Source organism: Calypte anna, chromosome 33, assembly GCF_003957555.1.
Source record: "Calypte anna isolate BGI_N300 chromosome 33, bCalAnn1_v1.p, whole genome shotgun sequence".
Lineage (NCBI taxonomy): Eukaryota > Metazoa > Chordata > Aves > Apodiformes > Trochilidae > Calypte > Calypte anna.
The window spans coordinates 1381229-1407548 of NC_044275.1; the positions used below are offsets into that span (position 1 = coordinate 1381229).

A 26320-nucleotide genomic window follows, 5' to 3' on the forward strand; every position below is an offset into this window, starting at 1 on the left:
TTCAGCCCTTGGGGGTTCCCCAGACTTTGTGGCCCAGGGGCCCCCCCTGGTCCCTTTTGGGGGGGCAGTGGGGAGGTACTGGGTGTACTGGTCAGACTGGGGCTGAGCTCTGTCAGCAGGAAACACCGGGCTTTATTGACAGTGTGCAACCCACTGGAGAGAAAGTTAAAGAAAAGGGGGGAGAAAAATTAAGGGTAGCAAATCCTGGGACCCCCCCTCCCCCAAGAACAGCCCCCCCTGGCCTCTCCAGAGCCTTAAAGTCCCTGGTGGCACCAAGGGGTGACAGTGACAACCTCCCCTGGTGCCACCCGGGCTGAGCCACTGGGAAGGGAACTGAGGGAGAAGGAGGAGCTGGGGTTTGGGGGGGACAAAACAGAGACCCCCCCCCATCAAACCAGGGATAAGGGGGAGCCAGCTCCCTGCCTGTCCCCCAGGAGGGGCCCCCCCACCCCCTGTCCCAGCCCTGCTCCTCCTCGCTGCCAGCACGAGGAAGGGGCTTTGATTTCTGGGGGGGGGGAGGGAAGGAGGGAGGTGGCAGCACCCTTTGGGGGGGGGGGGGCAGCCTGGACCTGCTCAGGGGTGTGAGAAGAACACAAAGTAGAAGGGGGGGGGTGAAGAAAGGGAAGAAAAAAGGGGAAAGAAAACCCCAACCCAAATGGCACAAAACCTGCGCAGTGTAAACGTTCCCTGGGGGGGGGGGAAGGGGGGGGCAGCAGCTCCAGGTCTCAGGAATTGGCTCCTTCCTGGCGACTGGCTCGGGGCTTGCGTTGGGGGAGCCCCTTGGGCTCTGTGCTGGAGGGGGGGGGTCCTGGGGGGGACGGGGGGGGCTGCTTGCCCTGGGGCTGCCCCGGGCCCGGCCTCGCTCGGTGGCCGCTGCCGTAGCGCCCGGGGGCTGGGGGGGCCCCAATGTGGCGCTGCCCCGGGGTCCTGGGCCCCCCTCCCGTTCTCCTGGACCCCTGAAATAGAAGAGAGAGAGGGGGGGGTGAGCTCCGGGTGCCACATCCCAGGGGAAAAATGGGAAAGCAAAACCCCCCCCTGAAGGATCCTACAGCAGACCCACAGCGGGTGGGATCCCGGTGTCGTTGTCCTCTCCCCCCCAAAAAATGGGGGTGGATGGGGGGGTTGGTTACCTCTCGGGAGGGTTGGGGGGGCCGGGTGCCCCCCGTTGGATCTGCTGAGGACGAGGGTCTCTTGGTGGGGGGGGTAAGGCTGGAGGTGGCAGAGGCACAGGCGGGGGGTGCGGGGGTCGGGATGGGAGCGCTCGGGGGGGCCCCGGAGCTGCAGCGTGAGCGGGTGGAGTAACTGTTCTTGGGGTGGGAAACTGGAAGAGAAAACCAGAATTAGGACAAGAAGCACCTCTGAGGTCACCAAGGCCACCCCTGAACACCCCAAGGTGGCTCCTGGGGACGGGACTCAGACCCTGCCACCCCCTCCCTCCAACACGGAGACAAAAGGAACCTCCAGACCTGTCCCTCCCCCACCACTGCCACGGTTTGGGGTCAGCAAAGGGGGGAGGGGGCTCCTCCCCAGCTCCCACCTTGCCCGAAGGTGGCAATGCTCTTCTTGAGGGTGTCCAGGTCACAGGAGAACCTTGCCACCCTCCCCAGGTCCTCGTCGTACTTGCGCTCGCTCACGAAGTGCTGCAGAGGAAAAAAAAGAAAAAAAACCAGTGAGGGGCAGAGAAAAGGGGTGAAACCCCCTGGTTTGGGCCCAAAATGGGTCTCTGAGCTGGGTGCTGCTTGGAAAAAAACCCAAACCAAACCCTTTTGTCTGTGAAAGGAACCTGGGGGGCTCTGGGTGCTGAAGGGGCAGAGGGTTCCTGCACTGCAGGGGGGGGAGAACCCTGAATTTTCAGGTTTTTTCCTGGAGTCAGTGTTTTACAAAGCAAATTCTTTTCAATTAAGCTTCAGGGTGACGTTTGCCACGATGAGAATTATCAGGATTAATCACTTGGCTCAGTGAAATGATGGATTTTCTGATCAAACCCAACTCTGCAAGCCCAGAACTCGCCCAGTCCAGCCCAGAGGAGTAGAAGGAAAAGGAAAAAGACCAAGGAAACAAATCCATCAGGATATGGGGCACTTTGGGAAGTGGCAGGCCAAGAAAACCAGTAAGAAACTGGAGCAGGATGAAAGGCTTGGCCCTTGGAGCTGGTGGGCTGGGGGTTCCCTCCCAGCAGGCACCCAGCTCTGTGTGTGTGTCAGGGAGAGAAATCATCATTTCCTCAGAAATCCCTGGGTTTTAGGGCTGGCCCCTGCTGGGGTGACACCCACCTCATTCCCAGCAGAGCTGAGGGGGGGTCTGGGGGTCTGGGGAGGGGTCTCACCTTGATGTCAGCCCGGAGCTCCACCAGCTGCTCCTCTGACATCCTCACTGCCACCTCTGTCAGCTTCTTCAGGGCTTCTGCTTTCCTCTGCCGGCTCAGCAGGATCTCCACTGCCAAAGAGGAGCACCCCAACCCCCCCCTGAATGCTGGGTCCCCCCCAAACCACCCCACAGCAGCCCCTGCCACCCCTCCTGCTGCTGTTTCCACCCCCGTGGGATGGGGGACACAAAATTCCCCCATAAATGGGGGGTTGGGTGCTGCTGGGGGGGGTTGGGTGCTGCTGGGGGGAGTTGGGTGCTGCTGGGGGGAGTTGGGTGCTGCTGGGGGGGGTTGGGTGCTGCTGGGGGGAGTTGGGTGCTGCTGGGGGTGTTGGGTGCTGGTGGAGGTGTTGGGTGCTGCTGGGGGGGGTTTGGGTGCTGCTGGGGGGAGTTGGGTGCTGCTGGGGGGGGTTGGGTGCTGCTGGGGGGAGTTGGGTGCTGCTGGGGGGGTTGGGTGCTGCTGGGGGGGTGCCCCATGGGGTGCTTTCCCACCTACACCAGGAAAACCCTGGGGAGCCCCCCAGGAATTCTGAGGGCATCAGGGAAAAGCTTTTCAGGGTTGTGTCAGCCCTGGCAGGCAGCAAGCATCACCCTGGGAGGGTTTAATCTGGGTGCAGAGCCAGAGATTTAGGGCCAAAAGGAGGGAAATCAGGAAAATCACAGAAATCTGCTGGGGGGGTGTTGGGCAGCAACAGGCACAGCTCCTGTGTTGGTCAAACAACTGAACCTTACTTGCTTCTGCTTTCACTTTGTCCATCTCAGCCAGCAAGGCCACTTCCCGATCCATGAGGCTGCAGGGAAAAAAAAAAAAGGAAGAAAAGAAGGAAAAAAAGTGAATTATCGGCATTAAACAAAGAGGGTGAGGACAGCCAAGCAGTGGAGGAGGCTCCCCGGGCAGACACCAGCAGATGGCAGCAGGAGCTCAGCCAGGGATGGGCTTTTGTTCTGGAAATCAGAACCGAGTTCTGGTGGAGCTGCCCCGGGTTTGGGTCTGGGTCCGTGGTCACCTCCCTCCCACCGGACTCGGAGCCACTTGGTGACACGAGGGAAGGAAGAGTGGTGACTAAAAAGGAGCCCCAAGGGGACACAGCCTCTGGGGTGCCCCGGGGGGAACAGAGCTCAGCTCTCACACCCTCATTACTTCATTTAAGGGGTGCAAATTGGCCCCTTAACCCCAAAACCTGGATCCTGGGGCTCCCAGAGGAGCACACACACACACACACACACACCCAACCCCCCCTGCCACCAGGGCCATGTCCCCTGCCAGCCACCCCCAGCAGGTCCCCAACCTGCCCTGCCAGCCACCAGGCTCCTTCCATTCCTCTTTATTCAATATAAAAGCAGAACCTTGCCCAGCACCTGGTGGGACTGGGGAGGTTTCAGCTTCCCCAACACCTTCCCCAGACTATTTTTAATTTTTTTTTTGTTGTTGTTTTTCTGCTTAAAAAAGGGGGAGAATATTTATATTTATTTTAGCAGCCAGATGAAAGGGAAAGCAGAGGGCATCAGCAATGCAAACTCAGCCCAGCTCCTCGGCGTGTCAGAGGCAGCTGAGGAGAGATCAATTTAAACAATTCCCTCTGAACAGCAGCTTTGACATTTGGCTTCTTCTGTTGATTTATCACTCTGTCCATCTGCCTTTTCAGGGCAGGAATTGTTTCTGCTCACAGCACAGCAGGGGCCTGAGCCAGGTCAGGCACTCCAAGCCCAAACCCCCAGGAATACAACACCCCGCTGCTTAATCAGGTTTCACCTCCTCTCCAACCAGCCCAGGGCAGTTCTGCCAGCCAGGAATCCCTCCCAGCTGGCAGAAACAGGGGTGGGAACGTGGCCTTAATGATTATTTAAGTGCAGGGAGAGGCTGGTGGCTCTCAGGCTTCACCTTCCCCTCCCTGCACAGGCAACACCCACCCTGGGCTTTCGCTGCCCGGTTGCAAGCACCCACCTTGGCCCAGAGCAGGGCTTGAGGTCTCTTTTGTAATTTAATTTACTCAGCAGAGGTCAGCTGGGGTCTTTTACCCAATTTTACAGTCGGGCTGGCTGAGGAACAGGGGTCAAGTGGCTTTGCCTGAGGTTGGTGTGACAAGTGACTGCACGGCTGCTCCTCCAACAAACTCACTGCTGTTTGATGCTGGGGAACACACCTGCAGGTCCTGCACCAGCACCTTCCCCTCTGCCTCCTGGGCTGCAGGAGGAGAGGCTGAAGAAGTGCACACAAAAACAGGAGAGACTGAACAAAAAAAACCCCCAAACAATAAGGGAAGGAGCTAAAGCAAAAAAGAAGCAATGGCACCAGAGTTGTGGCCACCCCACGCTGAGCTCCGGGCCAGCTCTCTGCTCCTGATGGACAAACCACTGTCTGCACCAGCATGGGAAGGGGTGGGATGAGTTTTCCTTGAGGCTGTGACACAAGGAGCTCCAGGACTGACTGCTGGAGGTGCTGGAAGGGTGCCTGGCAGCTCTGCTCCAAGGGGGAGCTCTGCTCCAGGTGGGAACGAAGGATTCGGGATTCCCTGGTTCAGGTTTCTCCAGCATCTTCAGCCCACAGGAGCAAATCCTCCCAAAAAGCAAAGCCAGAGCAGCTCCTGCTCCTTAAAAACGATGGATTGCAGGGACTGGGACAGGCACGAGCACAGCTCTAGAGTCTCCTCCTTCACCCTCACCTGCTCACAGCCCACAGGTCAAACATAAGCACGTTGTCTAGCAAGAGAAGATGGAGGTGAAGAGTTCTAGGGAGCTTCTCTGGCTAAAAGGACACCTGAGGGGCAGAAATTAAACCAGTCCAAGCCTTCCTGCTTAAATATCCTGTTTCAGTTGAACAAACCTGCTTTGAAACCAGGTTTGCCTTTGGGAGGATGCCAGCTGGAGAGGGTTTAACTGTGGGATCCTGCCTTGCCCTGCAGGGTTTCAAAAGCCACTGATTGTTCTCCGGGTCAGAGAGGAGTCAGAAAAACAAACAAAGAAAATAAAGTGAGGATGCAATTTCCATCTCAGTGCATCACTGCTGGGAAGGGGAAAGTGAATCTGCCTGCAGAGTCAGAGCTCATCGTGGGGATCCTGCTGGGCAGCTCCTCTGCTCGGCATTTGCCCAGGGAGGTTCCTGGTGGCCCCATTCCAGGTGGCCACCGAGCTCCCTGCTCACGGATCCCCGTGTCCTGTTTCCCAGCAGGCTTATCAGAGCAATGCCAGGGGCCTGGACTTGAGTCTTTACCCTTCCCCGAGGTGACTCATGTGGTTTAGAGGTGAAAACATCAGCCAGAGGGGGAGGAATTGCTGATCCGGAACAGGAGACGTTGGAATGACGTTTGCAGGAGCAGGGAGAGGTTTTGGAACAGGGAGACAACAGAACCCCTAAGGACCAACCTGCTGGGATAATACTGGGATAATATTGACTCCCTGTCACATCAGCAAAGCCAGTGGCAAAGGAATAACATTCATGGAGTCAGGGCTGCAAATCCCTCAGCTTCAGGAGGGCAAATCCCTTCCTCCCATGGTGGCTTTTCCAAGGAAAGGAGGTGCTGGGAGCTCCTCATCCAGCTTTGGCTTGGGGACCACAGCACCACAAGCACAGACCCCTTTAACCCTTCCCCTGATTCAGCCTGGTGTCCTCAGGTGACAAGTCACCTCTGAAGAGTTTTGCCAGCACTGCACTGAGGTCAGGAGAGAAATTCCTGGTGGCAGAGTCCAACCCAAGTCCAAGCAGAAGGAAAAGTCCACCCTGAAAAGCTCTGCTGGGGAAAGGCCTTGGAGCAGAGCTCCTGCCACCACCATCACCCAACCCTGGTGTTGTTGAGGCCCCTGTTTGCAACCACTGACAGCTTCTGACACCCCTCTGCAACCCTGCCAGACACCCACTTGAATCCTCCCTGTTTAGTTATTTGTCAGATGTCTCCTCACTGCAGGGAGGGAGAACTCTCCGTGCAGTTTCTTATGAATATTTCTTTACCAAAAGCAATCCTGTTTGTATAAGCAAGAAGAACAATTTCTCAGTAATAGATTCCATCAGCCAAGACAGAGAGTGTGCCTGATCTTCGGCCTTTCAGAATATCACCTTAAAGCACTTATTTATCCAATCCAATAAAAGGTTTTCATTAAAAAAAGACCTGATTACACTTGCAGGGAACATCACACCAAAAGCCTGGCTAAAGATGGGAGAAGCAATGCTGTCCAGGATGTGTACTTACACCCCCAGCAGGCTCCTTCTCTTCCACGTCACATTCAACCTTCACTTGAAGGTTTCAGATGGAAATTTTCTATCTGAAATGTCTTTTTCTGAAGGGCACCCCCTGAGCTCCCCTTCCAGCCCAGCTGACACCAGCACCCAACGCTCAGCTCCTCAGATGTTCTGCATCTCAAACCAATTTTCCAGTGGGGAGCAGAACCCTGATGGACTCTCCAGCTCTGTTCACTGAACTCACCTGCTCTGCAGCTCAGCAAACACCTGCTTCATCTTCTTGATGGAAGTGTCCATCTCCTCCTTCACCACCACCCGGTACCGTGCCAGCGACACGGTGCAGCGCTGGAGATCCTTCACTGATTTTTCAATGTTAGAACCTACCAAGAGACAGAGAGGACTCAAGCAGCCATGTCAATCACTCCCCTGAAGCCTCCCAGCAGGAATCTGTCTCAAGATTTCCCTCTCCTTTTAGAACCAGACACTCCTTTGGTTTCAGTTTTTTCTTTCCCTTCGCCGTTCCAAGCGCAGGGAGGGTTTGAGAGATTTTTCCCAAGGTTTCCCAAGGCTTGAAGAAACTTCTCCTGTGGGCTGGGATGTCCCTCCACGTTTTCAAACACACGAGAGCAATCAAATGCATCTCGGGTCCTGCTTTTGTGCCAGGCATTGGAGACAAGTGAAGCAAGCTCTACCCCAAGGACCAACACTCCGCATGGCTAATGAGACAAAATGGCTGGGTGCCTGGGGAAGGGAATTACTTCAGAAACTCAAATTAAGGCAATTTCCTTAAATCAGGAGCTGAAGGGATTGGTTATGGCTGGCAAGGTGAGTCCCTGGGGCTCAGCTCCTCTCTGTAGTTTGTTGAGGGGGGGCAGCTGAGCCCCAAACCACACCAACAACCGCTTGGTCCATCCTTGCCGGGCAGTGAGGAGATGAACCACCACCACCTCCTTCCCCTGAGCTAAATCTAACAACTGCCACCACCATCGGGGGCTCTGAGATCCCTCCTGTCCCCACTTGTTATCTCAAGGACTCAGCTGTGGAGAAAGCAGATGAAGGAGGGAAAAACAAAACAAAACAAAAAACCAAGTGCAGTAGAAGGCAGCTGTCACTTCTTGTAAGGGGCCTTGGCCTCGCCACCGATTCTCACAAAAGATGAGAAAGGACCCAGAGGCTCTTGTGATGGGGCACCCAGAGGAAGGGGCTAAACGTATGCAGTGAGACTGCCAGCCCCCTCCCTGCTCCTCTCACCCATCTGGGGTTGCAGCTGGGGGCACTGTCTCTAAACTGCTGTCAGGATCCCTGCTGCGTGCAGGAGAACGGGATCGGCGCCCGCACGTTCGCTCGCGTTACAATCAAACCCAGGGTGGCCTCAGCACCCCCTCTGCCACCCGGGGGGGGTGAGAGCTGGGCCAGCAGCCACCTGCTGAGCCCCAGGAGAGCGTGGAGCCTCGGGGGCCTTACCCAGCTTCCTGCTGGTGGGGGTGACGGGGAGGTCTTCCAGGCGCTGGACGGAGAGGGAGGAGGGAGCGGAGGCGGCGGCTGCTGGTCGGGACAGAGAGCTGGGAGTGTTCCTGTGCTCGGGCTGCTGTCGGAGGGAGGAGGAGCTCTGGGAAGGATGCAGGATGAGCGATTTTGTGTCAAAGTCTGTTATCCCATTCTCTAGTTCAGGCACTGCTGTAGAAAAGCACAGGCGTCCAAAGGGGAAGGCGGGGGAGGGCAGCGGAACGCCGGCTGCCTCCGTCCCACCACCACCAAGCCAAAAAAACAACAAAAAAAAGAAAAATTAAACAAAAAAGGCTCTTTCCTGAAAAGCCTTTTCCACGCTCATCAGTTGAGCCAAAGCACAAAGAAAGCAGGGTTTTGGTTTTGGTTTTTTTTAAACACTGCTTGCCTGTCTCCTGGCTGCTCTGCAGACACTGACCTGTCCTCCCGGGCGCCGCAGCCTCGCACTCCTCCAGCTCCCGGGCATCAATGGAAAGGGAATCCAATCCCTCACTCAGAGAATCCACGGATTCGGTGTCGTGGGCACAGCCGTTGACATGGAAACCATTAATTCCACCTTTCTCTGAGTTTCCTGACTGCTCCTCTTCAGTGGACACCGATTTCCCGGGTTCTGGGCGGCCGGGGCTCGACTCAGCTTGTGGCTTTGGTTTGGTTTTCTTCTTCTTGTTCTAAGGATTAGGGATCCACACCACAAAGGAGGGAAAAAAATCATAAATAAATAAATAAATATATATATATAAATGTTAAGCTTAATTCCTGAAGGGAAAATTAAGCTGATGCTTATTGGCTGAAAGTAGCTGAATTAAATGCTTTTTCAGGCAGCCTGGCTGTTGATCCTATTAACAGGAGGGATTTATTCAACAATGAGGAGAGATAGAGTGGCATTAATGAGGTGTGAATACATTATCCTCTCCCAGGAGCAGCACTGGGGTTATCAGCCCAGAGGTTTGTGGTCAGGACCCACAGCACCAGCTGGGTGGTTCTGGGGGTGCTCCCCGTCAGGGGCAGCTGCTGGGGTGCTCTGCTAGAACCTCCCTCCTGGCCCAGACCAGGGATGCTCAGCCCTGGTTTTTTTCCCTCACCATTTCATGCTGGTGCTTTTCACACGTTCAAAGGAGTCCTCTGGAATAATTACCATTTGATTCTTGTCCTGGTGGATTTAGGTATTATAATATCAAGCACCGAAACTCTGCAAATCTTTATTTAACCCTTTCACAGAGCTCTGAGCAAAGAACCAGGCAAAAACCACTCCAGAAAGCTTCCATGACAAAGAAATATATTTCCACAGAGCTCAGCATTAAACACAACTGTTCAGCTCCAAAGGTTACTGATGAAAAATGGAACAGCACCACTATCTGAGCAGTGACTTACAGAGCTCCCTGGAAATAAATGGACCTGAGGGAGATTTACTCCACTCTGGGGCTGTGTGTGCAGAGCTGGGGCCCTGCAGAGGGTCAGGGGAAGAAAAGTGACTCTCAGGACAGAAAGCCCAGAGCCTTTCTGTCAGATGCACCACGTGCCTGACACCTGAATGAAATGCAGACGTGGGGAGGTGATGAGGGTGCTTACAACACCCCAAAGCTGGGGTGTAAATCACTGCCCCTGATGGCACCAGTGCACACATTTACTCTGGGGTCTCTTGCCCTGTCTGAATCAGGAGCAATGCCTCCTGCTCTCTCTACTTGAAGTCCTCAAAAATGGAAAGAAAAATGCCTGAGCAGAGTGTGTTTTAGAAGCATTACCTTTTTTTTGCCTGTTACAGTCCATTCCTTCAGCACTTCACTGGCATTGCCTGCAAGGGAAGGCAGGGATGAGCAGGTCCCCAGGCCAGCTGATGTGGAAGTGTCCCCACACCTGGAGCCACCTCTCCTCACCTGCAACTCCCTTTGTTGGTAATAAAAGGACTGGTTTCATTTTTGCTTTGGGAACACAACTCCCAAAGAACACAGTGCCAGATTGTTCCAGGAAAACAAAGGAAAAAAAAGAAAAAATCTCCTTGGCTCTGTCACACTCAAGTTTTAGGTACTTGGAACCCTCCTGGATCATGTTCTCAAGTGTTGCACCCAGGTCAGGTACCTGCTGGCCTCCTCTCCCCTGGGACACGAGCTGTGTCAGGATGCCCAGGCTGAGGAATTCCTGTCACACCTTCCCCAACCACCTGAAAACTTGGGAACAGACTCATCCCTGGGCCATTCTGGTGGCCAGAGCCTCCACCTGCTTGGGCTGAGCAGCTACAGGAGCTACCTGGAATATCCCTGTATCCACACATGATCCATGAGGGGCTGCAGAGCCACCCACCCCCCCCAGCAACCCACCCTGCTTACCTTCCATAAAAGCCTGCACAGTTTTGTCCACACAGTTGTCAAAATGCTGCAGCACGAGGACAATCTCATTGTTGCTCCTGTTGGGGACGATGGCACGGACAGCACTGATCTGGAGGGAAGAGGGGAAGGGGTGAAGTTTCAGCTCTGACTCCCTGATCAAACTTTAATGTGCCAGGACGATTTAACCTGAATAAAATCTTGCTTTTGGCAGAGCTGCAGTTAGCTCCCAGCCAGACAGATATTTCATCTCGGAGAGGAGATGAAGATGGAGTGTTCAGGGGCTCTTCCCCAGCACATGGAGAGGGGAAGGTCTCAGAAGACACATTTACCTTCTCCTTCATGTTTTCAAAGGTTCCTCCTTGGGCCATCACAGTTTTGGACTGCACATCAAAAATGAAGCCAGATGGATCTGTGAAGACAAAGGAGAGGGAAGCTCTCTTCTGAACAACGGGCACCCAGAGACATTGCAAGAGATTCAGAGCAAGAGGTCAGCTCCGAGCTCTTCCTTTGCCAAGGAGAAAATTGAAATCCTACAAAGGGATGGAGCAGAGGATGAGCAGCTGGGGGAGTGACAGGGATGAAGCTCCCAGCCAGGTAACCCCCCTCTGAACTCCAGCAGCCAATTCACTCGGGGTCAGCTCCCCCATCTCCATATTAATATTTTACTGAGCCCCAGCAATCAAGAGTTAAAAGAAGTGCTGGAGCCTCCCAGCAGTGTGGGGAACAATTTCCTCCACCTGGAGATACAAATGCCAAGCAGACTGATAAATGGGTTTGAAGATCCAGCAGCTTGTGTTCCCTGCCAGCTCCCATCTCCGAGGTAATGCTTCTATGTTCCAAAAGAGACCCATAATTGAGACAGCCATCACCAACAGGTTTGCTCCCTGCCACTGAGCAAAGGTCACATAAATCTGCAGCCCCGACCACGGCACCTGATGGGGCACAGAATTCCCACTTGGGTTTTCCTGCTGAGGGGCTGAGCAGGCTCAGGGCCAGCTCTGCTGGGGAGAAGGGACGCGGCTGCTCAGAGATGCGTTTGGTGACAACCAGACACGCTTCAAGCCTGGGATTTCAGTCACTGGTGGGCTCAGGAAGAACACGTGTCCCCAGGCAGGGGCTGGCAGTGGGTTGGAGCCCACCCAGGCACACAAAACCAGGGCAAGTTTCCTGGGGGAGCATTTCCTTCCCCAGACTTTGATGCCTCCAACCCCGCAGGGAAGCAGAAGGCGCCGGGAAGCTTCTCGGGGGAGGTTCTACAGCTGCTGGTGGCTTTGGGGACAGCCTGAGGTGCTCCGGGGGGGACACTGGTTGGGTCACAGCCCTTCCTGCTTTAGCTCAGCTGATCTTCCAAGCTGCTGATTCATGTTCTTCCCCTCACCTCCTCTAACTAACTGGGACGTGGTGAGGAGACACACCATTGAGTTCCGCGGTGCCCAGACATTGATGGAGCATTTCAACCCAGATGCCTCCAAACCCAGTGACAGAAGTGGGAACATGATGGAAAGGTCAGCTTCTTATTAAGGCTACAGATGAACGCTTAAAAATTCTTCCTTACCCTCCCCTTCAGCCCCAGGAGCAAAATTTGCTCAAGTTTGCCAAGCTCACACAACTTCGAGCCACCAACTTTCCAGCCCTTAATCTTCCAAATGGCTTCCAGGCTCCCATCACCAGGGAGAATTAGCAATTTTTATTATTTTTTTTTTTTTCCAAAGAGCCCTCATTGCAGAGCAGCCACTGGGAAGATGAAATCTCCCCTTGCAGCAGATTTTTGGCTGCTCAATCCCACCCCCTTCTGGGGTTTGGTCTTACAAGGGGCTGAGACTGGGGGGCTCCCAGCTGCTTCTCCAGCTTCCAGTCACCTCCTGGTGTTTTAAAATGGTTGTCATGCAAAAATGCTGCAAGGGAGACAACGCCCTATACATTTGATATTGCCCTGGAGCACTCCCCAGCATCATTAGAAGGGGCACTGGGGGCTCTTGTGACAGCAAGAAGGGACAGAATTACAAATGCCCACGTGGCAGCTCTGAGAATCTTGGAATTAATCTGGTAGGGAAGGAAAGCTCCTGCCCAAAGCCAGGGCTCAGCCCCTGCATGTCAGGACTGACAGGAGGGGTTGGTCAGAGCTGAGCTGATGTGATCAACCCCAGAGAGGCCCCAGCAGCCTTAATTGCTCCTCTGGTCCTAAGAGCATCCTCTAGAAAAAAAAAAAAACCAAAACAAGAGGTGTAGGAAAGCGTTCAGCCCAAACCATCAAGTCTGGTGTTTCAGGGCTGTTTATTGGGTTCTGCCTCACGTGGAGCCACGGTGGGGAGCTGGCTCACAAGAAACCACAGAAAAGAAATAAAAATTAAAAAAAAAAAAAGGAAGAAAAGCAGCAGCCTGGCAGCTGCAGACTTTGTCCCAGATGCTGTCACACAGCACCATTCAGGAAGGTGTAGGGTGAGATGGCAGCTCCGGGCTCCTCAGACCCCATCCCCAAAGCTTGCACAGGGAAATAATTTCTGGAACTGGAAAAAAAAAAAAGAAAAATAGGGTTGGGTTCACCCTCCTGCCCCTGGCAGGCTCCATCCACACTTATGGAATGAAGATTCAGTTAAAAACCCTGAAACATTAATGGACTCGGCAGCCCCGCAGGTCAGTGGGAGAGGCAGCAGCTCTGCCAGGGAGAGCCTGGGAGCCCTCAGCTCATGTGAAATAAAAACCTCTTAAAGAAATGGCTCCTCACTGCTGGCCCAGAACATCTCCAGTCTGCTCTAATTACTGGTGGCTCCAGCAGCCCCCAGGAACTGGGAGGAGACACCGGGACCACAGAGGTGTCTGTGCAGGAACGAATCCATCTTCCCAGGATGGAATAAAGAAACCTGGAGATCATTATTCTGTGCTTGCAGTCAGGCCAAAATATCCACTAATAATAAAAAAAAAAGATGTGAAAATCTCTTTTTTTTTAAAAAAAAAAACCAAAACAAAGAAGTGCTACCTCTGAGATTGCATTCCTGCAGCTCCGGGGCTCCCGGGGCTTGGGGCTCAGAGCAAGCAGAGCGTGGCAGGCTGCTCCTCACATCCCTCACGTGTCCTGCTCTTCCTTCTAAATCCCACCAACACACACGGCTGCTTCTGCTGCCCACAAGCAGCTTTTGCTAACAGGCAGCAGCCCCAACCCCGAGCTCCTGAGCTAGAGAGGAGTGAGGAGCACGCCGGGGTCAGGATCGATCTCGTGGTTGGCTGCTCTCGAGGCAACGTCTCATTGAGAGCAGAAAAAAAATATAAAATCTCTGCTGAATGGCCCAAAGAAAGCCCTGGGATGTAGCACGTAGCCAGCCTGCAGAGGTTTGTTTTAACCAGAAATGCCACTTTCTTGCTTGTTTTGGCCAAAAGATTCCAAGGGGCCAAGGGTGCCACAAGGGCTTCCCAGTGCGGAGCGCGACCGGTTCAGCAGAGGGTAAAAAATGTGGTTTTTGAGACAAAAGAAGGGTTTGCAGGTAGAGAAATGGACTCTGAACTTGAAGAATATGTCCTGAGGGGAGCAAACTAAACCTCCCAGACAGCCCATCTCAGAAGGATCAGCTTGATGGAAGCAGAAGGGTCAGCCCTTGGCTGCCTTCCCAACACATCCATCCCGAGGTTCATTTAAGGACTTGGAAGAGTTGGGGAAAAATAAATAAATTGCTGGGCCACGACATCCAGAACTGGGATCCTAACTCAGAGGGTTGGAGCAGCTGCTCCTGGAGGTCCCTCCCCACCTGGCATTCTATGATTCCATACAATTAAACCTGGAACAAAGATCAGCTTCTTGCAGATCAACTAAAACCCAGGCAGGCTGCTCAAACTGGGGGGTTCTGTGCTCTCTGCCCAGCCCAGAACCATCAGGAGGTTCTGGCAGCCAGAACCACCATGGGCACTCGAACTTCAGGTCCCCTCCCAACTCATTTCCATCTGCACATGAAAAATGAAGATTTCAATTCATCCTGCAGGTTCCCAGAGCACAGAAATTACAGCTGAAGTTCCCCTGAATTCCTGACAGGATCTCCTGCCCAACTGATGCCTTGGCAAACAAAGCCCCAAGCTAGAAACTACTTTTTTTTTCTTTTTTTTTCTCAAATCTGGGGGGTTTTTGTGCAGGCTGCCTGCTGCTTAACACCACTCCAGCTGCAGCCCTTCCCTTCCAGGCCCTTTCACCTTCCCCAGATTCAGGCAGGAGAGGTTTCCCTGAACTGAAAAGGTTCCTCAGCACCTCCAGAGGAGGGGGAGCCCTGGTGCTGCTCTGCTCAGGATCCTGCTGTGCCTAAAACCGTGGCTGATGGGTGATGGGAACAAGATTTATGTGATTGCTTTGTGTCCCGGGGTCAGCCCTGGGCCTGGTGGCTGCTCCCACTCCAATCAATTAATGGAGCTGGGGGGGGGACACAGTGTTGGGGGAAAACCAGGAGAATCCAAGAGCTTTGCAGGCAAAGCAACAAATCCCCTGGGTGCTGGGAAAGTATTTCCTTCAATATCTGGGATGGCTGAGACTGATTCTCCTTGGACTTTCTGGCTGATCCTTTCCTGAAGATCCTCAGCCCCAGATGAGGCAGTGGCAGCCCAGCCACTGACCCACACGTGGGGGCTTTGCACTGGGATTTCACACGACTGGTTTGGAGGCTTTGAACTGGGATTTCACACGACTGGTTCTGAGGCTGAGCAGCTTTCTCCTCCCAGTAAAGAGTTCTCCAGCAGCAGTGATGTTCAGGAGCAGAACACGAGAGAACTCTCTGCCCATATCCACTTTTTGCAAGCCTTACAAACACCCTTCTGAGCAGCTGGGATGTTCCCTCTCTTCTGGGGCACTTCTAAGCAGACCCAGGTGGGTTCCTGGCTCAGTTTCCAAACTGCTGCATCATCCAAAAGAGGTCTGGTTCCCTCCCTGCCTCCCAGCCCTTTGTTACAGCACTGAGGGCTTTGGGTTTGCTTTCAGAAAGCAACTGAAAAGACATTCCTTACCTGGCCAGGGGATACACCCCTTTACAGAGCCCTGGAAAATATTTATTGACTCCATTAACATTCTGGAGCAGCAGCAAAAGGAGTAATTGAATATTCAATCACAGCCCAAACAGGACGGGGGCTGTGGTGTTAACTCTCCCCTTCCCTTGTGTCCACACTGCCAGGAGGGCTGGAGAGGAACCTGCCTGACAAAGCAGGGGGGGATTCACCTCCCTGGAATTAAAGCCTGCTCTGCATTCCTGCTCCTTGGCAAATCCTCATGTCCCAGATCCCTTTTCTTCAGGAGCCCAACACACCCCAGCAGCCCCAAGCCCCCAAACTCCCTCCCACTCCCACTCCCACCTTTCCAGGGTTCTCCCCAGTCCTTTCCTCCCCTTTTCTCTCTCCCCAGCAAGCAAGTTAATTCCCTCCTGCTGATTCAAGGTGGTTTTTTTTCTCCCCATGTGTATTGCTGGGCTCCCTTTCCAATCAATTCCTTAACGAGTGGTCCCGAGGTCTCTGAGACAAACAGAGCCTTGGAAAGAGCACTTGGAAATCATCCCATCCAATGATTCCCATAACTGCTGCTAATTGCTGGGGATCCTGCATGGATCTAGCTGTCAAAGGACAGCCAGGCTCCTCAGGTAGACACCATTTCTATGCCCAAGCTGCTAGGGAAAAAAAAAAAAAACCACCAGAATCTACAGAGAACAAAAGCTCTGGAGGTAGAGGACAGGAGTTGTCAAAGCCATTCGTTTTAAATTATTAATTAGCAGTCAGTTCAAATAAAAAGAGAAGCATAACCCTCAACCTCCTCCTCCCCCACTGCATACACACTTTGGAATTAATGTTTCACACCCAACAAATAAGATCCCTCCCTGAAATCAGCTGCTGGAGGCAGGAGCAGCTTTGCCACTGCAGCAGAAAAAGGAAAAAGCATCTGGTGGGTTTGGAGGAAAAGGGAAAAACCTTCCCCAAACTTGGTCATTGCCCCTCTGGAAAGAAGGGAAAAGATTCCAAAAGATCCTGTGGGAATCACAGCCCCCATCTGAGCCCAGTCCATGGCTCCTTTCCCAACTTCATTCTCCCTGGGTGGCATCAGACAGTCCTGAACCCCCCAGCTCCACGGAGCACGAGGCCAACAGGAACAGGAGGAAAAGTTTTGGGTGGAATTCATCCCAAATCTCCAATTCCTCCTGGCTGTGCCCAGCTGCTGAAATAACAAAGTTTGGCTCCCTAACTCCTCAGCTCCTGAAGAAGATTCTCTCCTCCTGCTGTGACACGAGACGAGCTGGATCCGGGGGGGTGGTGAGATCAGAACTGTCCAGCTGGACAACTGAAATGCTCCCCAAATGTCACAAAACCCAACAGGTTCCAGGATGTCACCAAGATGTCACCAAGATAGTGACAAGAAGCTGTCAAGTTACCATCAGGAGGAGAGCAGAGAAGCAATTAACCCCTTCCCTAATTGATAACTGCTCGTGGGCAGTTGATTGGCTCCCATCCCCCTGCATCTTACCTTTGATATTCTGCTTTTTAGACATCTTGGTGTCCAGCTGCAGGGGAAAAGGGGAGGAAAATAAAATAAAAATAAGCAGAGTCGTTGTCCTTGAGCAGAGCAGCAATTCTCAGGCAGGCTGGGATGGTAACAATCCCCACGGTGAGGGCAGCCGGGGTCTGGAGTTGTCAGGAATCTGTTGACAGCACCACAAAAAAAAAAAGCAACTTCTTCTCACCCCCCAAAAAAAAAATAAATATCTGGCTGTAGAGGCTGGGGTTGGGTTCTTCAGGTTCTGCAAAGGGAAAAAAAAAAATAAGAAAATTGGTGTTGCTGGAGGTGAGGCATCCCCCAGGTTCCCTGCACCAATCTTGGAGTTTTTAGGAGTCAGATTTGGGTTGGTTTTTTTTTTTTGGGTTAAAAATAAATTAAAAAAGTAATAAGAAATAAATGAAATAAGCCAAGATTCCTCCCCCCCTTCCAGAATGGTTTCACTGAGTTTCAGTCAAAGCTCCTGTGAGAAAGGGCAGGAAGGGGGAGGTTTGGAAAACCTGGGAAAAAAAATAATTATTAAAAATCCAGATTTACACCCAGGGCAACATTGAGAGCTCTGAGATCCAGGGAAAAGGGGAGCAAATGGGGACAAGACTCAGGCAGCAGCAGCTCCTCCAATAAAGAAGGAAAAATCCCCCAAAAGCAGCTGAATTCTGAGTATTTTCAGGCACAAACCTCCCCCGGGGCTTGGCTTTCAAGGAGGATGAGAGGTGAGACAAAGAACAACAGGACACACAAGGTGAGGAAACAATAGAGACCTCTCAAAAGCTGCATGAAAAACCCAGTGGGGGGGAAAAAAATAAAATAAAATTAAAAAAAAAAACCACCAAAATTTGCCATTTCCACCCGTGAAACATCGGGGAGTTTGGGGGCTAAAAAAAAAAAATTAAAATAAAGAAATCAAACACAGATTTCAGTGTTTTTCAACACCCTCAAAGGTTTCAGCTCCTGGAGAAGCAGCCCTGGGAAATGAGCAGCTCATTTGCTCTGCAATTAATTAGCAGTACAACAATTCCCCCCCCCTTGCCCTGGGGGTCACCAGTGGGGGCTGAACCTGAGCTCTGAGCCTCCAAATAAATGAGATTTTCCTCTCCTGATTTCCTTTATTTCCTTTATTGGCCCCAGAACTTCTTCCTGGGAAGCTCCACTGGAGAGGGAACCTTGGAACCAACCCTGTCCCCGGGGGCCAGAAAAAGAGGGTGCAAAAACCTGATTTATTTTTATTTATTTTATTTTATTTATTTTATTTACCTGCTGGCACAGGAGGTGGCTCCAGGCTCCTCCAGCTCTCCCAGTTCTCCCAGTTAACACCTTCTTCACCTCCAGGCACCGGATCCCACTTGGTTCCTCCCGAGGTGTTGGGGAATTCTGCTCCAAAACAATAAAAATAATAAAAAGAGGAGAATTCAGCCCAGAACGGAGCTGGGGGAGGGGCCGGTGTGGGGGTTTTGTTGTTGTGGTTTTTTGTTGGGTTTTTGTTTGCAGGGTTCGGGTTTCGGTTCCGTTCCCGGGTGCTCCCGTGCCCAGAACCAGGAAACGTTCCCGAACCTCCCGGGGTTCTGGTGATAAAGAGGAGGTTGAGGGGGAGGGAAATGGTGAGACATTGACCTCGGGGTTCATGAATCAAGAGTTGGAAAAACAAAGAAAAGAAATTAATTAAAATTAAAATAAAATAATTAAAAAAATTAAAAAAAAAATAAAAATAAAATAAAAAAAAAAACCGGAAAAATAGACCCCAAAAAACCCGAAAAAAAAAGCCCAAAACCAACCCAAAAACCCCACCCACAACTCGATTTTTAATATATATTTTTAAGAGCAAATAAAACCAAACCACAAAGGTGCTTTGGGCATTAAAAAAACCCCAAAAACCCCAAAAAGCCACAAAACTTGATGTGGAAACATCCCAGGGAAAGCCTGGAGCTCCCCCGAGTTGTCTCCCACTTCCTCCCCGGAGCAAAAAGGAGATTTAAATAATAATAATAATAATAATAATAATAATAATAATAATAATAATAATAATAATAATAATAATTTAGGAAAAAAAGAAATAAAGCCCCAGAACCCCCAGCTCCTGGCAGGGCCAGAGGGGAAGGGAAGGGAAGGAAAGGAAGGAAAAAGCTGTGGGAGAAGTAAAAAGCAGAAGCAGGGAACCCCAAAAAGCCTGGGGGGAAATAAAAAAGAAATTAAATATATATGTATATATTAAAAGAAAAATAAACAGATAAAAAGCCCAAAAGGCTCCAGCTGATCACTAAAAAAAAATCAATTTTTGCCACTTCAAAGGAGGAAAAAAAGGAAAAAAAAAAATAGTGATGGAGTCAGGGATGAGGGGGGGGAAACAATAAATGGGAGGGAGGGAGGTGCTGGGAAGTTTCTGAGGATGAAAGTGATGGGAAATGGGGAGGAAATCCAAGGAAAAGGGAAATCTCAGCTGCTGGGGGTATTGCCAACTCCAGAAGCAGGTTTGGGGTGAAAACTTCACCTTCTGCAGGGTTGGAACAAAGGGATGAAATAAAGATAAAATTAAAAATAAAATTTAATTAAAAATAAAATGAAATTTAAAAATTAAATTTAAAAATTAAATAAAAAAATTAAATAAAAAATTAAATAAAAAAATTAAATAAAAAAATTAAATAAAAACTTAAATAAAAAAATTAAATAAAAACTTAAATAAAAACTTAAATAAAAACTTAAATTAAAAATTAAATTAAAAATTAAATTAAAAAAATGAAATTTAAAACAGACAAAAAATTAAAACACAGAGAAAAAAAAATTAAAAAAAAAATCCTACTAAAAAAAAAATAAAATAATTAAATGAATTTCAAAGCATCGATGGGGGAGGAACAAACCCCCCAGGAAGTCCCTCCCGGGGCTCCTCCCAGAGCTCCCAAACTTCTCGCTGGGATGGGAAGGAGGAAAAGGTTGGGAATGGTCCGGGAAAAAGGAAAAATAAATCAGAAAAACCCAACAAATCGGCTCCTAAATCCCCCCCCTCATCCCCCCCCCGGCGCCGGCTCTGTCTGGACGGAAAATTCCGGGAAATTTGGGGAATTCCAGGGTGGGAAAGAGCAAAAAGGGAGAAATCCACCCAGGGCTTGGGGTTTAATTTGATTTTATTCGTCTCCGGAGAGGGGGGAAGGGGGGAAGGGGGGGCGGGTTTGGAGCTTCTGGAATTAATTAATATTAATTTAAAATGAATATTAATTGAAGTGTTAATTTGGGATTAATTCCCCTTGCTCAAGCCCAGCCCCAGCCTGGCTGGAATTTGGGATCAATCCAAGGAAAAACAAAAACCCCCAAAATCCCCCCAAAAATCCCCCCCCCGTTCACCCAGGATCCCCTTGGATTTAGATGGCCAAAAACTGCAATAATTACACCCAAAATTCAGGCCTGAAACTTGGGGATGAAACCTCCCACCCCAAACTTCTTTTTTTGCCCCAAAACTTGACTTTTTTATTAATTTTTTTGTCCCAAAGCAGGAAGGAGCCTGCAGGTTCTTTGTCCCTTCCTGCAGGTTTGGGCAGCACCAAAATAAATTCATTTTTAATGAAAAAAACTAAAAAAATAATGAAAATGCTCCCTGGAGGTCACTGGGGAGCAGGGGGGGCTGTTTAATTATTATTATTTTATATTAATTGTATTTCTGATTATTAATCCCCAGGGAATTGGGATCCTCTGGCAGCAGAAAAACTGAGGAGGGGGAAAAGGTCCTGAGGCCACCCCAAAAGTTTCACTTTTCTGAGGTAAAAGTTTTGGGTTTTTTGTCTTTTGGGTTTTTCCCGCGGGGAGTTTGGGCCTGGGGGTTTTTTCCTCCTGTTTCCAGGTGGGATTTGGCAGGAAATCAGCAAGAAATGGGGCAGATGGGAAAGGGAGGAGAATTCCTCCAAGGAGATGAAGAGCAGAAGGGTTTGAAAAGGGAAAAAAACCAAAACAAAAAACAAACAAAAAAACAAACAAAAAAACCCAAAAAGCCCACAAAACAAAAACAAAACAAAAAACAAAAACAAAAACCCACAAAAAAACAAAAAAAAACACAAAAAAAAAAAACCAAAAAAACAAACAAAAAACAAAAACAAAAAACAAAACAAAAACAAAACAAAAAAAAAACAAAAACACCAAAAACCCAAAAACCCAAAAAACAAAAAACAAAAAACCAAAAAAACAAAAAACCAAAAAAAAAAAAAAAAAAAAACCAAAAACAAAAAACAAAAAAACAAAACCCCCCAAACCAAAAAACCTCAAACCAAAAACAAAACAAAACAAAAAAAGCCCACAAAACAAAACAAAAAACAAACAAAACAAAAAACAACAAAAAACCAAAAAACAAAACCCAAAAAAACCCCAAAAAAGCCCACAAACAAAACAAAGAAACCCCACAAAAAACTCAAACAAAAACAAACAAAACCCAAAAATCCCCAAAAAACACAAAACCCAAAAAAAACAAACAAAAAACCAAAAAAACCCCCAAAAAACCCAAAAAGGAAAACAAAAACCACACAAAACCAAACAAAAAAACCCAAAAACCACAGCAAAAAAACCCCAAAAAATCCCCAAAAAACAAAGCAAAAAAAAAAAAGCCAAAAAAAGAAAAAAAAAACCAAAAAAAGGAAAAAATAAAGGAAAAAAACCCAAAAAAAAAAAAACAACCAAGAAAGAGAAACAGAGCAGAGTGAAGTGGGGGCTGGGGGGGACCTGTCCCTCAGCTGCTTTTTTTCAGCTAAAACCCTTCAGAACAGCCCCAAAAAGGAGCCCCAGGTTTCCATTCCCAGGTCTATAACCTGGTGTTTCAGTGCAGGACCCGGGGCTGCTCTCAGCTCTGCTCCTGCTCTCAGCTTCCTGCCGGGGAAAGGCTCAGGGTTTGGCTGCAGGGCTCAGAAAAAGTGACAGGAAAAATAATTAAAATTAAAAATAAAATTAAAAATAAAACCCCCAGGATTTCCAACGCTTCCTGAGGAGGAAACCCCAACCCCAAACTGCACCCAAACTCTGCTGGAAGAGACAAAACTCCCTGGATTCAGCTGGAAAGGGAAGGAAAAACCCCCCCAAATCAGAGGAGCAGCTGCAGGCTGGGGGGAGCTCAGATCCCAGGGAGTTTTTGGGGGGATTTTCTGGAATTTTTCCTCTCCCAACCTCCCCCCCCTCAGCACACAAAGCTCCACGCAGGACCTTTTGTCCCCCGTGGACCCCAGGAGGGTTTTTCCCCCCCCCCCTATCCCAAGGGATTTGGTTCCCAACTCTGGGAATTCCTTCCCAAAGGATCAGGGAATCCCCCCCCCCCCCCCAAGGAAACCACCTCCTAATTCCCCTTTTTTCCCCCCAAATAATGAAGGGAGGGGAATTACCAAGCTTCAAAGGGGGGGGGGGGTGTTAAAAACAACCATTTCCCTCAGCTTCCCACCCCCCCCTCATTAATTAATTACTATTTAATTACACCTAAAGGACACGGAACACCCTGGGGGGGGGGGGGGGGGTTAAGGATGCCCTTGGGATGGAGGGAAAAGGGGGGGGGGGGGGGATCAATAATGAATGAAACCCCCAAACCCTCTGCCCCCCCCCCCCCAAAGCTGAGGGCCCCCCCCCTTTCCCCCTTTCCCCACAGAGCCCCCTCAGCCCCCCCTCCCCCCCCAAGGCCTTTCCGCCCCCCCCACCCCCTCACAAGGCCCCTCAACCCCCCCCTCCCCTCCCCCAACCCCGGAGCCCCCCGACCCCTCCCAGGACCCCTCCCCTCTCCCCCCCCTCCTCATTTCCCCCCTCAGGGCCCCTCGGTCGCCCCCCCCCCCCACTCACCGCCGGTTCCGGAGGGGCCTCTCCCGCCGCCCCCCCCCTCACCTCAGAGCCGCCGCGATGCACCGCGGAGGGGGGCGGGGCCATGGGGCAGCGGCAGCCAATGGGGACGCGGACAGCGCTCGGTAGCCAATGGCTGCCCGAGAGATCCCCCCCCTCCTCACCCTCATAGAATGCGACCAATAAGAAGGCAGGGAAAGCCCGGTTCGGCCCGCCCTCCTGCGCTTCTAACCAATCATCTGCGATGCAGGGAAGGAGCTCAGCGCTTCTGGCCAATGAGAGGGCCCGCCCCAGCGCAGAGAGGGGAGACTGCCAGCCAATGGGAAAGCGGCCCAGCAGCCGCCGCGATAGAGGCCCCGCCTCCAGCGCGCGAAAGGGGAGGGACCAATCGCCGCCGAGAGCCAATCAGATGCGGGAACGCCGAAGCACCGCCTCCCGAACTCTGCGCTGGGCGGGGCGGAGGGAGCCGAACGTGGACGGAAACAGCCGAGAGCCGCCGCCCCGAGACGGAAATAGCCGAGCAGCCTCCGGGAAAAGCCGAGGATCCGGACAGAGCCGGCGCGGAGATCGGAAGGTCGCGGGTTCGCGGCCCCGCTCCGCCCAAACCGGGCTCGGGGAACTATCGGGGGGTTCCGGGGGTACCCGCCCTGCACGGGGGGGACGGTACCGGGGTCTGCACGGATCTCCGTGCAAGGGTTTGCACAAGTCCCCGCCTAGTGGTTTGCACAAAGCCTCGTGCACCTGTTTGCAGGAGCCCCCGCCATGGCGTGGCCGTGTCCCCCCTGTCCCCAGCACCTCCCACCCGGTCCCCATCGCACGGAGCGAAGGAACAGAATATCAGCGAGAGGGAAATCCTCGTGTTTCCAAACAACCCCCCCGTGGCTCTGGCTCCCAGCACTGCGTGGGCTGCCGGCGGTGTCACCATCACTGTCACCATCACTGTCACCATCGCTGTCACCATCGCTGTCACCCTGCTGCCGCCGCTCTCCTGGGCCCCACCAGCTCCTCGTAGGCTTCCTGCAGCTCGATGAAACGCCTCTCGGCCTCCTCTGCCCGCTCCCGGTTGTGGTCCGGGTGCCAAAGCTTCACCAGCTCCCGGTAGCTCCGGTGCACGTCCTCGGGAGAGGAGCCCAACGGGAGACCCAGGACCTGGGGACCAAGGGACACATTCCGGGACCTGCCGGGGCCCTCGCGGGGCTGCTGTGCCCTCAGCAGTTGGAGAGGACCCCAAAAAGGGTGTTTGAGCCATGTCCCCAAGGCATGGGAGCAGCCAAAGCTCATGGATCCCCCCAGCACTGCGTCCCACTGGTACCTCCCCCCAAAACATCCCAACATCCCACCACCGAATCCCACCAAACCATCCCATTGATACATCCCACTGCTGCATCCCACCAAACCATCCCACAGCTTCATCCCCCCTCACTCCTCCTCCTCCCTCACCTCGTACGCCCACTGCTGCCTCTCGCTCCGGCTGCTCCTCTCGAATCCATCTCCTCCCCCCCTGCCCCCGGATCCTCCGGCCATTCCCAGCCCCTCTGCCAGGAGCCACCCGGCGCGGAGGGGCAGGACCAGGAGCTCGGTGGCAGCTCGGGGCAGGGACAGGAGGATCCCCAGCACCCCGGCAGCACCGCGGAGCCCGCGGCAGGCGAAGGGGGTGGCGAAAACCAAGCAAGCCAAGGCCAGGTGGTAGAGCCGGGCTGCCAGCCGGGGCCGGGACGTTTCCCGGTGTTTGTAACGCCGGTGCCTCTGGGCGGCCAGGGAAGCGGCCAGGCTGGAGGGCAGCACCGCCAGCACCCGGCCCTGGAAGAGGACGGAGGCGAGGAAGGATGCGGCCAGGGTGCTGGGCACCTCCGTCGTCTGGTCCCCCACCGAAGCCACCAACTGCACCCCCAGCCCCACGGCCAGAGGCTGAGCCAGCAGCCCCGGCACCCCGGGCATCCCCAGCGCTGCCACCAACCCGAAATACGTCCCCACCGCCACCTCCCCCAGCAGGCGCAGGGGGCTGAGGGCCGGCGGGGTCCCCCCGCGGTCCCCGGGCACTTGGGTCCCGTTGGCGGTGGCGACCCAGCCGGGGATGTGCCAGAAATCCCAGAGCCAGGCAGCACCGAACCCGCCCAGCGTCAGCATCCAGAGCAGAGCGTGGCTGTCCCGGCCCAGGTAAAGGTGGTGCAGCCCCAGCGGCCCCCCCCAGAGCCCACAGCCCGTAGGCCACCAGCAGCCGCTTGGCCATCTCCCCCCTCCCTGTGGCCACCGGCTCGATGGGGCTGACCCGGGGGGGGAGTCACCACCCCGGTCCTGGCATTGCCATCCTGCGGGAGGGAGAGGGACAGTCAGGGACAGGTCACTCTCTGTGTCCCCACCCCGTGCCAGACCCCTCCAGCCACCTGGGTGCCCACCCAGGGCCGGTGCATGCCCACTCAGGACATTGCAGCCCCACCCAGGACACCCCTGAGCCCACCCAGGACACCCTGAGCCCACTTGTGAGCCCACTCAGGGTCCCAAATGCCCACTCAGGGTTCCCTAAGCCCACCTGTGGGCCCACTCAGGACCCTCTGAGCCCACCCCCGATCCCCTGAGCCCACCCAGGGTCCTCAGAGCCCACCCAGGGTCCTCAGAGCCTCCTCTGTGAACCCACCCACAGTTCCTGGAGCACACCCGTGGGTCTCCAGCCCCCCTCACCCACCTCTCCCCACGGCACCGCTCCCCCCTCCAGACTTTGCCCCCGCACGGCACCGGGCAAAGGCCACGGCGCCGGCACCGCTGTCCCGGTGGGGACACCCTGGGAGGGGGGGGAGGAGGTTTGGGTCCCCCCGAGCAGCCCCCCGAGCCCCATAGCCCCTCTCCTGGGGTGCAGCCAGACCCGTCACACCCGGTACCGGGGTACCTGCCGGTGGTGGACGCTCCGAACCCCCCAGTGCGGGTCCCCCCCGCCCCTCCCGGGTCTCGCCCATCCCCGTTTGCTCAGCGCCGCTGTGTTTGCAGGGATTAACCGCCCGCCGGACACCAATTTGGGCTCATCCATTATTAACGGCGCCGCAGCAGGCTCAGCCCCCCCTCAGCAGGGCCGGGGGAGGTGGGGGGGGGGGCTATGAACCCCCCTACACCCCCCAGGCGGGGCAACCAGAGGGGCTTTGGGGGTGCATCTCCCCCTCCAGCTCCACCCTGTAGGGTTTGGGGGTGCAACGGGGCAAAACCCCGGTTGGGGGGGGGGGGCTGAGATGCCGGTGGGGGATGCTGTGCCCTCCCCCCCCCCCCCTCTGCTCGGCTGCCCGTCAGGCCGGGCTGACAGCAGCCCCCCCGCACTGCCCACCCGCGCCTGGCTGCCTCCCTGACAGCGGCTCCCAGAGGACCCCAGCCCATGCTCCGCTACCCCCAGCCCCGCGCTGAGGGGGGGCCGGGCCCCACCAGCCTCAACCTGGAGGAGGGGAGATGGGACCCCAGCCTGGGACCCCTCACCACAGCCCCAGGACCCCTCCCCGAGGTTTTGTGCCTCCCCCCCACTCACCAACCCTCCCCCCCTCGGCCCTGTTGCGGTGCGGGATCGATACCGGGGGGTGCGGGGGGGGGTCTGGAGGGGGGGGGTCTCACAGCCCGATCGATTCCTGTAAGTATCTGGATTTTAAAATGTCAAATTTACCTGTGGTGAGCGGGGCCGGCGGT

At 53.3% G+C, this 26320-nt stretch overlaps 2 protein-coding genes across 4 annotated transcripts; both read right to left on the reverse strand.

The window, feature by feature from the left end:
* Nucleotides 1–110: 110 nt before the first annotated feature.
* Nucleotides 111–22746, reverse strand: SPATS2 (spermatogenesis associated serine rich 2). 3 transcript variants are annotated; one of them, XM_030468217.1, is made up of 14 exons: nt 22664–22746; nt 18128–18244; nt 16844–17117; nt 10698–10777; nt 10369–10477; nt 9787–9836; nt 8463–8712; nt 8003–8215; nt 6783–6918; nt 3097–3155; nt 2327–2436; nt 1538–1640; nt 1131–1321; nt 111–956 (listed from the first exon to the last, which is right to left on the reverse strand). In XM_030468217.1, exons 3-14 carry the CDS (start codon nt 16866–16868, stop codon nt 726–728), a joined length of 1557 nt encoding a protein of 518 aa, XP_030324077.1. In that variant the 5' UTR covers nt 16869–17117; nt 18128–18244; nt 22664–22746; the 3' UTR covers nt 111–725. The 3 variants fall into 3 exon arrangements, with proteins under 3 accessions (XP_030324077.1, XP_030324078.1, XP_030324076.1); XM_030468218.1 differs by having other exon boundaries at nt 8003–8212; nt 18128–18247; nt 22664–22745; XM_030468216.1 differs by having other exon boundaries at nt 18128–18247; nt 22664–22745.
* A 756-nt stretch (nt 22747–23502) lies between these two features.
* DNAJC22 (DnaJ heat shock protein family (Hsp40) member C22) lies at nt 23503–24969 on the reverse strand. Its single transcript, XM_030468239.1, is given in 3 exon segments — nt 23503–23809; nt 24101–24847; nt 24849–24969. Coding segments are annotated over 3 exon segments (972 nt in total). The 5' UTR covers nt 24891–24969; the 3' UTR covers nt 23503–23626.
* Between the last annotated feature and the right edge of the window lie 1351 nt (nt 24970–26320).

What these genes read in the sequence shown, in the direction of transcription:
- SPATS2 (XM_030468217.1), bottom strand. Translation starts at nt 16,868, where the DNA reads ATGTCTAAAAAGCAGAATATCAAAG. An exon ending in CTGTAACAGGCAAAAAAAAG is followed by an intron (nt 8,713 to 9,786) that starts GTAATGCTTCTA and finishes CCTAATCCTTAG; the next exon opens with AACAAGAAGAAGAAAACCAA. An exon ending in CAAAGTGAAAGCAGAAGCAA is followed by an intron (nt 2,437 to 3,096) that starts GTAAGGTTCAGT and finishes CCTCTTTGGCAG; the next exon opens with TGGAGATCCTGCTGAGCCGG.